Source organism: Centropristis striata, chromosome 6 (assembly GCF_030273125.1).
Source record: "Centropristis striata isolate RG_2023a ecotype Rhode Island chromosome 6, C.striata_1.0, whole genome shotgun sequence".
Lineage (NCBI taxonomy): Eukaryota > Metazoa > Chordata > Actinopteri > Perciformes > Serranidae > Centropristis > Centropristis striata.
The window spans coordinates 7953615-7966608 of record NC_081522.1 but is presented as its reverse complement, the minus strand read 5'-3'; the positions used below and the strand labels follow the sequence as shown (position 1 = coordinate 7966608).

At 40.1% G+C, this 12994-nt stretch overlaps 1 protein-coding gene across 3 annotated transcripts in view; it reads left to right on the top strand.

The window, feature by feature from the left end:
• LOC131973174 (contactin-1a-like) overlaps nt 1–11992 on the top strand; it is a 74370-nt gene extending 62378 nt beyond the window's left edge. For all 3 annotated transcript variants that reach the window (XM_059335053.1, XM_059335055.1, XM_059335056.1), the window contains exons 16-24: nt 1988–2149; nt 2456–2605; nt 3271–3341; nt 5092–5326; nt 6374–6477; nt 7269–7458; nt 7733–7845; nt 7951–8107; nt 9639–11992. In XM_059335053.1, coding sequence (XP_059191036.1) covers nt 1988–2149; nt 2456–2605; nt 3271–3341; nt 5092–5326; nt 6374–6477; nt 7269–7458; nt 7733–7845; nt 7951–8107; nt 9639–9715 — 1259 coding nt within the window. In that variant the 3' untranslated portion in view covers nt 9716–11992. The remainder of the gene's footprint in view (nt 1–1987; nt 2150–2455; nt 2606–3270; nt 3342–5091; nt 5327–6373; nt 6478–7268; nt 7459–7732; nt 7846–7950; nt 8108–9638) is intronic.
• The last annotated feature ends 1002 nt before the right edge of the window (nt 11993–12994 follow it).

The following is a 12994-nucleotide window of genomic DNA, read 5'->3' as shown; positions in this document are numbered from 1 at the left end:
CAGTTTAACAGCCCGGTACACTGTAAAAGTAAATAAAAATATATTTACATAAAACAAAAGTTTCCCAGATTCAACATTAGTTATCTTGTCTTTATACTGTTTTCAAGTGTAGGTCACAAAGGATTTGCAAATAATTGCATTCTGTTTGCATTACCTTTTTTTAGTGTCCCAACTGTTTTAGAATCAGGGTTGTAGATTTGACTGTACTGAATCGAGTGCCAGCTCCCATATGCCTTCATTATAACTGAATAAAGTAGCACTTTTTATGGAGCAGTGGGGGCTGCTGGCATCACAGCAACCAGTATGTTTATGGTTATTAGTTGTGTAATGTCATGTGATGACTATCTGATGACTAACGTAGAACAACACAGATTTCTATCATTGACCACAATATTTTGATAAGGAGAGCTGCTGATTTCAGTACTTGTTCTTCCACCCACATGCAGATATCGACACGCACAGAATAAACACTGCCACTCTTCCGCAGTGCTCCGTCTGTCATTTACTGTATTTCACCTCCTGGGTGATTCATCAGACTTTGTTTTCACCCTCCACTTCCTGATGAGTGAGAGCTTGCCTTACAGCCCTCCCCTCGGGTCTTGAAACAGGCCCAGTGTTGGTGGACAAAGGGTCTCTTCAGATAGGAACCCAAGAACTCTTAGCAGTGATCTGGTTGCCAGTGATCCCTGTTGTGCCCTGGGTGTGCTGCCACCGCTGCTGCTTTCTGAGCAGGTGTTGACAGATGGCCAGGTGAACGCACAGCAGCTGACTGTAACGTTTCCCAGAGTGGAATCAAAACACAAGCCCTGGGCCGCTCCTAATGGAGTGCCAAATGCCAGCAGTCCGGGGCGCAGAGAGGGAGGGATGAAAGACAGCCATTTATCACGGCAGATGAGGAAGCAGATCTGCTTCAGGAGATTGTCCGAGCTAAAAACACAGCTCTGCACCTGTAGCTTGTTATTAGTAGGGATTTGAGATAGGGAGAAGAGCTGTTTTCATACGAAGGGTGTGTGTGTTATTGTAGCGTAACGTTATACACTCTTTCAGGAACAGTGTTGAAATGTGGCTGTGTTAATGTAATTGTCTGCAAATTGGGAAAACTATCCATTAACTTTATTAAATTTGATCCTTGGGAAAACAGTACGCCAGTTAATAAAAAGCACTGAAGTTTATCATATCAGTCACATTGTGCTAAGCATCCATATGACAGTGTTGTGCAGACATGGAAAATGCGCACAATGTTTAACTCCCTTACATCGAACTGTAGGAAACGGTCGATTTTTCACTTCTTTGCCCTCTCTCCTGACTCGTAGAGGAGAGGGGAAGCTTAAGGGCTGTCCAGATTTGGCTGTCTAATCGCCTTACTTGTCTCAGCTCATATTCATGACTTGGAAAAAGTCAATCCTGGCTGATTTCTGAGGCTGTGGGTTGGGAGGCTAACCTTGACACAGTCTGGGTTTTCTATTAGGCCATTTTTATGTTCCAAAAGGAAGAATCGGGAGGAGCAGGAGGACCAAGAGAAACACTGGATTCAAAAGCTTTTTCTTCGGCTTCAGTTCATATATGTCAATAGGCTTTAAACTCTAATGCCTTAATCCATCAGTCTTTTTTTATTTCTTTAAAAGAAGACACTAAAAAGAGAAAATGTAAGGGCTTTGATGTGCTGTTTCATATGCATCAATAAAAGAAGCCTGGTGTTGCAGTATAAACAGCATAGGACTTTTGCCAAGAATTTCCCCATGAGCTTAAACAAAGATAAATCTTCTTCAATAACTCTATGCTCTCTTTCTGTCTGTGTACAATTTTTTGTTAGCAAGTCGGACCTTCGCTTTCTGCCGGAGGGACAAGTCAAAGTGGGCTCTTGAGGGGTTTTTAACTTGTGAAAGCAAAGGGACAGTGTCACTAATCTCAACACAACTGTACCAACATACTTGTATTCATCATCCATCAAACAACACTTTTTACTTTATTCTTTTCTTTACCTCAGGTCCCCCCGGTCCCCCAGGTGGGGTGCGAGTGGTGAAAAAAACCGACCAGAACGTAACACTGCAGTGGAGCCGTGGAGCAGACAACCACAGCCCCATCTCCAAATATACCATCCAGTACAGGGACTCCTTCTCAAAGGAAGTCTGGAAGAACGCCACTACATGTGAGAACTCCAGCACGCTCTTTGTTCAAATAAACACTGCAACCTTAATGCTGAGCTGGCTCTGGTGTTATGTTAATTTGGGTCATGCCACATAGTGATACTGCAGACCTACATGGTGGTTAATGTCTCTTAAAGATGACTAAAATAAGTTTCAGTCATGCCTCAAAGACTAAAAATATAGGAATGTCCTCTGAAAATGGAATTTCATTGTTGTTTTATGGATATTTTAGTTAAATAGAGGGATAGCTCAACCTATGCTGTATAATGTTTGGTCTTGTAAAATGAAATCTGTGCTTTTCTCTCTAGCTCCCGCAGATGTAGAGGGGAATGCAGAGATGGCCACCGTGGTGGATTTGTTCCCCTGGACAGAATATGAGTTCAGAGTGATTGCCACCAACACTCTTGGGACAGGAGAGCCCAGCAGCCCGTCACCTAAAGACAAAACCATGGAAGCACGTAAGATCACATGCTGAGCTGTATTTGCACGTCATTCTAATTTTCTCTCCCCCCTTTGCTGTCTGTCTTCAGCTATCTTCAGACCTTTTAACATTCGGAACATAAAACTTACAGCATAAAGACTCCGAGTAACTTGAAAGGTCATGGAAATGCGGTCCTACAGTCCAGCTTTCCATTCTGACATTTATCCTTCATCATTCTATTATAGCACTGTTTACTTATGTTAAGTATCGCTGCAGAAGTGAGTCAGCAGAAATCCCATCAATCTGTACTTCCTACAGCAGAAGCATGCTGCCAAACTCACCACATAAACCTCTACAAATGAGCACTTTGCTGAAACTGTATACTGAAATTCAATTATAAAATGGAAATCACAGGCCTACAGTGACCTCTCTTAAAAAAATAATCATCATTATAGAGCGAGCTACCAGACTCGAGGCAAAACAAGAGAACTTTTGCCTCTCTGTTTCCCTCAGTGGCATGGTTCCCACATTGACATTAAGGTGTTGCATTTGGCACAGGTGAAGACATTGATATTGTGTTTGCAGAGGAAGGATGTTTCAGTACTGCTGCCAGGGATAGGCTACAGCCTGTGTGGGTTGGCGTTGTTTGTGTGGATTCTTAGCATGTGGGCTCACAGTTTTGCTGTTGCTGTCTCACTGCAGTTCCTGTGGTGGCGCCCTCGGATGTCAGCGGCGGTGGAGGAACTAGCAGAGAGCTGACCATCACGTGGACGGTAGGTCTGGACTTTCCACTGTGCACATGGGTCAAAGGGGTCATAAGCTCATGCTGAAGCACACAGAAAAAAGACATGCTGCCATTATATCACCTTGAGCTCATTTTAAGTGAGCTAGAATAGCTCTAGCCTTTATTTTAAGGCACTGTTAAAAAAAGCTGTAAAATAACATGACAGAACAATGAAATAGAACTACTTATTTTTTTATAATAGGAAATTGATAAAATTGAGGGACATCTATTACAATGAAGCACAATAAGGCAGAATAGTCACATGCTCATAACTCCGATTACATTTATTTCAACTTCGATCGTTTTGGCAAACCAGCCTTTTTCAGGTCCATAACTGAAAATAAAAGGTGGTCCATAAATTTAAAGGAAGCCAATGATAACTTTTGTAGTCACTTTGGAAAACAACAGTGTAATACATCAACAGATCGAATATATGGAACTGAAGCATTGGATGATGCCACACTTTGTACCAAAAAAAAACAATCGCCATCAACAAAAATCAATAAACTGAACTGAATCATTATTCTCCATTTCCCTGCTGCAGCCGCTTATAATTTAGTTCTCATGGGTAAATTGCCTTTTGCTTGCTTGAGGCATGGCTTTTTAATTTCCCGTTCAGCTGGAGGATGAGGAGACGTGTTTAGAGGTCAGCTGTGCCTGATGCGGGCATGTCTTCCTGGACATATGGTGTGAGAATAAAGCCAGAGTGCCAACAACAGGAAATGAGGCGTGAGGACAGATCAAGAGTGACGAGCCAGCAAAGTGTCACAACTCTTTGTATATCACTGACAGAATACAGTCATTTTTACTGAACCGTATGTAAACATCATCCGATTAATGGATTTGGCCTTGTTGTTAATCCTAGTATATGGCACAAGCATAAGTGGATGATTCATAATATTCATAATGCAAACCTAAACCTGAAAGGATTAGGGGAAGAAACTACAGGTGAATAAGTTTAAAATATAACCCTATAATATAAATTAAAATTAAATTATATTATATAAAATATAATCATTAAACTTGAAGCTGTTTTTTGTATACAAGTTTTGTCAAATTTTACTTTAAGGCATTTTGAGGTATTTTCTTTTTAAATATTTGATAATTTCCATACATTTACAGAAGACAAATCTTTGACATTGGAAAGGCCACGTTCAGAATTCTTGTTTCATGTTTTAAATATATCAGTAAAAGGTTTTAAGAGGGATTTTTTGATGTCTAAAAAAATCTATTTCAGATATATATTTTAGGAATAAATCAGGCTATGAAAAAACTTCTGCTCCAACCTTCAGAATATATAGAGGGATGAAACTGGAGACTCAGAGTATGAGAAAAAAACAAAAACATTTTGAGTTGTAGAATTTCATACACTTTTGGTGAAAACAGCAAAAATTATTTAACCAATAGATATCACCATAAAGCTTCCTGAATTGATTCCTTCCATTAGGACAATTGTTTTTTGTATTAAAAGTTTTCTAAAATGTTGTGTCAATATGCAAATGAGGCATTATCTCAGAATTTGACAAAATGTCATAAATGTGTATTTTGGATGTTTTTTTCCCACGAGTCTGAAAGAAGACGTGTTATGGAACTAAAATAACCTAAAATCTCAAAATTGAACAATTCATGAAAAAAATGTTTTGCCTCACGTTTAATTCACATTAGGGACACAGGTTGGAGAGATTTGTTGGCTAAAACATTTTACACATTAAAGGAATGTTTGATGTTTCTCTCATCAGCCTGTACAGCCACAGTACTACTATGGGCGTAATTTCGGCTACATTGTGGCCTTCAAGCGGTCAGATGGATTCGAGTGGATGAAGGTGACAGTAGCTGACCCCCAGGCCAAGCGCTACGTCCACAAAGACTCCAGCATCCCTCCGTCGACAGAGTTTCAGGTCAAAGTCAAAGCATTCAACAGCATAGGAGAGGGACCCTACAGCCTAACAGCCTTCATTTATTCTGCGCATGACGGTAAGCACCGACGAGATTTACAGCTCTCAAACGCTGAAGCATAAATGGGAAAATGTGCCAAACTGATCTCAAAACGATGTCACACATTAGCCGGTGCTGTTTTCACTGTTTCACAGAGAATGAGGAATTCTTCAATATGCCAACACTCTGCTATTTCAATCTGTCAGTGTCAGCTACTTATCACAAGCAGGGTTTTCAATAGAGTAGGACTCATTTAATAGGAGTTCTCATGTATAGTTGTGAGGAATTTTAATACCCCTTGAAAGTGAACCCATCTTCCCGTCCCTCCGTCTTTCCTTGCGGGGGGATTATCATGATCTATGTAGCATGAACCAGAAAGCTGATAATTCGCCCAGGGATGCAAAGCATTTAGCCTAGTTATTAACTTCCACTGACAGACAGTTGAGATAACCACTGGCAACCCAGACATGATACAGAGATGCCCCGTTGCCATGGTAACCCACTTTGGGAACGCTTGCCGTTTTGAGCGTGGATGATTTTATAGCTAAGCCTGCAGAAGCGCTCTGCCTCCAGGGAAGGGACCATTTGTTTTTGTGCGCATGCTGCCCGTTTTGTTTTTGTGTGTTGTGTTGTTTACTTGAGAGTGCAACACAATGACAGTGTGTGATGGGTTGTTGGTTCAGGGCCCAGCATGACAATTTAACATCCAAGGACAGTTTCCTGGCAGGGACAGCCTATACTCAGTGTATAACTGGCCCATAAGTCACGGAAAAGTGTCCGATGGCCCAGTGAAGGAATGTGGGCCAAGAGAGATTTCTGTCACTTCACTCGGTCTTTACAGTGATTAATTCACATCACTAAAATGATGCTTGAGCACCGCTGTGAGAAAAATGGCATTAGAAGGGGCCAACAGACACAGATAAGGAAACGCTGCAGAGTTTATGGTCAGGGTAATGGATCTATTAGTGTGGAAATATATTGATACATTTAAAATATGCTTCATTGGAAAGATTATCTCTGAAGGATTCGTCCTTGAAAATGGTTCTTTGACTGAAACCTACCAAACTGTGCTGTGTCCCTCCTCAGCTCCATCTGAAGCTCCTGTAAGTGTTGACTCCCGAGCTCTTTCTGCCACAGAAGCCATAGTGTGGTGGCTGCCTCTCCCACAGGGCAATATAGATGGATACCAGGTGAGTAGAACATTTTACTGAGGCCTCATGCTTAAAAGTATAGATAGGTGTAAGACATATTACGGCTCGGCTCATGTATCAGCTAAAACTATGCCGATAGTTCCCACAGCCTGCAGGTGGGCCTGGATAACTTTTTATTGGCAGAGACCGTAGCAGCCTCATGTGAAACGTTTCATTGGTACCAACCCCGTCATATCGTGTTGGAAAGCTGGCTAAATACTGCTCCAAAGGACAAAACTGACATTTTGACCTCTGACCTTATGATTTCAGAATGAAAATTGGCTCTATGGGTACCCACAACTCTCCCCTCTACAGACATGCCACTCTATGCTAATCCCATGCAGTTTGAGGCTCCTGGATTCAATAAGCCCAATTTATTCATATGTGATGATGTTTTTTTTCCCATTGAACTCACTGTATACAATGGCCTGTTCCGGCCTCTAGGTTAATCACAGTCTCATGAAACTTTACAACCACACACTGGAGACCTATGGCATTAAGAAGGTGTATGGCTTTTCTAGGTATATTGACAATAGGGGGTGTCTCATAGCAGATGTAATTGCAAAGCATGTTTTTTTCTATGGTGTTCCTCAAAGTCTTTGTGTCATATTATGGTACTATGGAGGGATTTTGGGCCATTTAAATTTTTTTAATTGAGCACAAAATCTGTGTAAAAAATAGTATTAACCCAAATATTGCTTAGACATATCTGAGCCCTCATATACCTCCATTATAATATTCTGGCTGGTTTTGGGTCATGGCAATCTCACCTCTGTCCTTTTGTGTTCCAGGTGAAGTACTGGAGGAATCAGGAAGATAGTGAAGGAGGTGCCCAGAGGGTGGTGGTACCCGGCAGTGAGAACCACACCAGGCTGGAGGGTATGAAGCCCAACTCCCACTACCTTGTAGAGGTTCGGGGCTACAACTCTGCAGGATATGGGCCACCAAGCGAGCACCTCCAGATCCACACCAAGAAACCCCGTATGTTGTGCTAATGTAACCTATGCAGACTCTGCGCTGTGTCTGAAGAATGTAGAAGAATCCAAACTTGTTGATTTTGTTGGTATTGGTTGATAAAACCATGGCAAGTAGAATCACCCAATAACTCTGTTACATTAAAAACAGATTAATACTAACCTGCAGGAATCTGCATGGAAAACAGAAACCTGTATCTCAGAACCATGCATAGTCGCTTTTTACAAGAATGTGTCATTATAATATAATTACTTTTCTTTGCCGTATTTGTGTTTAACAGCTCCAAGTCAAGCTCCCAAAATAATTGGTAAAAAGTTAAAGGGCACGTCGATAAATATTGCCTGGGAGCACGTGGAACCACTTGCTACTGAGGCATCGATAGATGGTTACAAAGTGAGTTCAATTTGACATTTATACAGATTAAAATCTCTCTGAAGAATCTCTCTCTACTTGCTAGGTCTCTTATATTTCTTGTAAATGACTTGTGTTTATACGTAGGTGCTGTACAGGGAGAAGGGCCACTCGTCAGGCACCCTGTACACGACCAGTAGGCGGTACATTGACCTTCCCCTGCCTGCTCATGGGGACTATGTGGTGGAGGTCCGGGCGCACACAGAGGGGGGAGACGGAGCTGTGGCACAAATCACCATCACAGGTAACACACACACCCCACCCTTCACTCACAATTCTGAATAAAAGAGTATAATGAAGTAATATAATAACATTCATGATCCTTGTGTCTTGCCACCTTAATAAAACTTTGGATTTTTGAAACAAGTCTCTTCTGTTAATTATAATTCTAAAGTAAAGAAAAACTTTTTGTTTACAGGTTATAGTGACAATGACTTGTTGCTACATCTAGGAGATTTTAATTATCACTTCACATTTGTTTCAATTCATGTAGATCAAAACTAAGCTAAATGAAATCCTGTGAACGAGACTGAATATGTGTAGAAATTTGAATTTAAAGCCCTTTCTAGCTCACCACTTAATGACATACTAAGACTATAAAGTAGCTGACTTTTTTACTAATCTATAGTATGAATAATCCAATGCAACATTTAAATGCAGATTTAAATTATGATTTGACCAACCCTCTGAGAATGCTTTATTTACAGTAACAACTTGATTTATATATCATGTAATGATAAGTAAAGCTGTGTGTGATTTATTCATATTTTCAGGGATTTAAACACCTCTAAAGGCACAAAAACAGGTTGGAATAAAATCACTCTACCTAGCGGCCAAGTTTACATGTTGTGTTTACAATCCGTAAGCGATCCTGCATATGTCTTTCATTTTTTATCGTTTCAGTAAACATACATACTCGTTCTAATAAAGTATTAAAGTGGGTGGCAAAAAAGATAACACTCTATGACTAATTGAGAAGAATGAGGCTTCCTTTCAACAGTGTTTTCTGGTAAATAAACACTATAATTAAGTGAGAGTAATCTTTTGTGAAAAACAGTACTGTATTGTGCTTTTGTCCAGATTTATTTTCGCATCAGTGGAACAAAAGTAAAGAAAACTTTCAGTCATCTAATTACAATTTAAATCCGCATTGCTGAGGTGACACAATGTGAATGTTCATTCCTGGCCTGCCATTTGCTCGAGGGATTATAAAAGGTTCAAGTTGGCGGGAGGTTATCATTTGTCACAGCTAGAGGGTTCCCATGGGCCAGAGCAGAACTGTCACTTCAGGTTTCATACTTTAGATTGGAGGGCTAAGATGGGAAACTTTACAGTCCGTGACTAAAGCCTTGATAGCCCCCTGACTGGATCCCCTCGCCGGCTGATGGACTGACAGGTAGGCTGACTGGATAGAGGAGGCCTTAAGCCTCTGTAATTGATCTTGATGAGTAGAGGAAACCCCTCCTGTGGTTTTCCTTATCCCTTATCATTCAGTCCAGACCCACCTGACAGCTTGATTTCACAGACCCGAGAATTTAAGCCGTGGGGGATTTCAAATGCAGGGCATTGACAAATGGAGGGGCATTTAAGGTGATCTCTACACAGATGGGGTATAATATCACACTTCACACACCAAACATGGTCTTTAGTTTGATGGATGAGAGCTGGACACTCAGGGGATCTATGTTTTTTCCTCAAATCAGCAGCAAATTTGACTGCCAGTCCTGTTTTTTTTTAAGCAGAAACTGACATACCTTCATCTCTGTGTCCCCCAGGTGGAGGTGTCATGTCCGCCCCATCTCTCAGCGTACTCTCCCTGCTCCTCGTGGCTCTCCTCTGCCTGAACCTCTGAATGTAGCGCCATCTTTGTCTTCACTTCCCGTGAAGGAGACTCTTTATGGTTGACGCCTAAAAAAGGACTTTGGGAATCTTTCCACAATCTTTTGGTTCCGCCCCGTTTACCTGGGACTTCATATTCCAACTCTTGCCCTCTGGAATATGTTTGTGGAAATGGAAAAATTGGAAATGGACAAAGACATCCCTTATTTATCCACAAAAAGCCTCTTTGGAGGAGTGTCAAAGGAGTTCTGTCAACTTTTTAAATATGCCTTATATAAATGACCGCACTTATCTTTCACAATAACTTGTTTTAAAATGGATCATGACTGAAAGTGTGAACACTTTAGGTTGGGCTGTTGAGTCTTTTTACATCATGAAGCCGACCTTTCTTATGGAAAGACACTGTTTGTTCAGAAATGTGGGCTTCACTTGATCTATGATATTTTGGAAAATCTATCTTACAGTGCATTCCATAGTATAAGGTAAACAAGTAGCTGTGAAGGATAAGTGTATGAGTTTATAAAAATGTCTTTATGTATTTCTTTACTTGCAGTTCAGTGGCATTTTCTTCTATTTTCTTTTTAAAATGAAGCACACCCTTTGTTACAGAGATACAGTCAAAGCAAATCTCATCCTTTCATACTTGATTTTTATTAACAAACATCATAGCGGAAAGATCAATTTATGTCATGCTGAAATAATATTATCCAATAATTGATATTGTTTTACTATCTAATATACTATGGATGTTATTTGAAGAAAAATAGATTGGTTTAACCTGCAATCAGTGCTTATTCACAAATCATAACATGAGCTCTATTGACAGAAAACCACTTTCAAATTGTGTGCATGTTGACGTTACATGGGAGGAAAGTTTGAACTAAAGTGTTTGGGAGTTTAGGCACAAGGGTCCATATTTGTAGAGCTGAATGTAAAGCAAACCACAGGAGCAGGAAGTGAACTGAACATATCAGACGTGCAGTTTCTCATGTTAAAACTGCATAAAAAAACATGCGACAGTGGTTATTTGGATTGCTCGCCACCTCTAGTTGAATTTCAACAACTGTACAGTGATCAAGGCTTTGCCACCACATCTGGATCATTGTTGAACTAAACCTAAACTAAAAAAAACAGCTTTTGTTTTGACTGTATCATTAGGACCTCAGTGGTACCAGCTGGTGCTTTGTAAAGAATGTTGGCATTTTATTTCGTGTAAACATTTTCATTTCATCTCACTCGTTTATGGCTTTGTGCGAGAGTCACTATTAACAGTTATAGCGAACAGTAGCGACGCTCATGCCCTCCAATAATTGTGCAATGTATGATACATCTGTGGCTACTTTATATTTTCTAATAAGACAACCTGCCTAGCTCCTATAACAGTAATATTTCATTTTTCATTATCTGGTATAAACGGAAAATAAGCAAAGCCATCTATATCAGTGGTAAGAGCCCGTCAAAAGCTCACAACGTTGTTTCCACTGCATCATTTTTGTCTTTTTATTAACATGTGATCAGAGATATATAAACTTTATCAACTGTTGTCGTTTTTTTGTTTTATGATTATTATATTTGTATGTCCTGACCCACCTCTAGTTGGACAGTTTAAAAGTTATTTTCCCTCGATTGGAGGAGAACAAATGCTGCGTTTTGAATTCCTCCGATTCATTTCTTGTGTGACTGATGCAGGCCGTGCTTCTACATCGTGACTATATCAACATCCACCACAAAGTGCTTTTCCCAGTTTTCCTTCATGCGACAAATCATAAAAAGAGTTGCCAAATGCATGAATGCCTTGAACTTTTGGACGAAGCGGCGGCTCTACATTCTAACATGCATGACATTGGAGATGATGCGTTAGATTACTTTGCAACAAATCAATATCATAGCAACTTCTCAACCTCTCAGCTTCATATGAAATACATTCCATTCCTGAGTGACATCCCTTTACGTCAGAGACAGTGTAGATCTAAGCCTAATATGTGCATTAGCTGCTAAGCTTCATTAAGCCAGCCATCTCATATGAAGTTTTGAGGAGAGGATTTTTTTTTTGAGAGAAAATCTTGAAACTGACTAAAGGAATCTCACTCATTCAAGTTCAGAAATTGTCCTGCAGCACACAACACGATATTGGGGATTTGATAGCATCACTGGTGGCAGTGGCGGCATGTTTGGCTGTTTGCTGGAAGTTCGGTGCTTCGCTGGACTTGAACGGCACTTGTGAGGGATGAAACTGGAACCTCTCATTGGCTGGACAAGGAAACAATAAAAGTGTAGTTAACTATTAAAAGTGCTCTGGTGTTTTCTCTCTTTGTTTTGCAGTCACTTGTCTGACATGTGAGTACTCGACAATGTGAGTTTGAGCGGGAGTGCAAAGAGTCTCCGAGACCTTTGTCTGAGTTCTGGTGTTAGTCAGATTAACAGTCCATGGTGAAGGAAGTAGCAATACACTGATGTAAAAAATACAACATTACATGCTCAAGATTAGAGTCAAAGTACATAATTAGCTGGGAAATGTGATCACAATTAGAAACAGTTCTTATACAGAATGATTCCTTACGAAAGAGGAACCAGGCAACACAAAAATTGTGTCTATTAAAGGGATAGTTTGGATTTTTTGAAGTGGGGATGTATGAGATACTTATTCATAATCACTATATTACCTACAGTAGATAGTAGTTGGCACACCCTCAGTTTGGAGAAGCAGCCACCTAAAAGAAGACCTAAGAATGCATTAAATAATGGATGAGATTTTAAGTGTATTCAGAATCTTTTCACTGCTTTATTTTTACTTTTACTTTACTTTTCCTGTCCGACAGGGAACTGATGACATTTTATCCATCCATGCTGCCTTCAAAGTCACCAGACGTCTTTGACAAAACCAGTTATTTACCTTTCAGAATACAGGAGATGCTCTCCACATGCCTCGATCCCTTACTTTGATCCAGAAATTTGGTGTCACTGTTCAGGAGGTAATATCTCAAATATAACTCAGACTTAAAGTGAGTGCAGATATTTATGACTGGACTATTGGTTAAATGAAATAAAATTTAACACCTTATCACTCTGCCCCCTTTTATTGAGAATTGGGGGTTATGGTCAGTGGAATTTTAGGGGGAGATAGCAGGTCAACAATAAATGCCACATATAAGTGGTGTATATAATCTGAACACTGGGGATCTGAAGATTAATTTGAGATAAAGGCTAATTATATGTAAGGGACTACAACAGATACAACAACTGAACTGAATACAACTGATCACTCTCAGGACTTCTCTGTGTTGACTTCAAA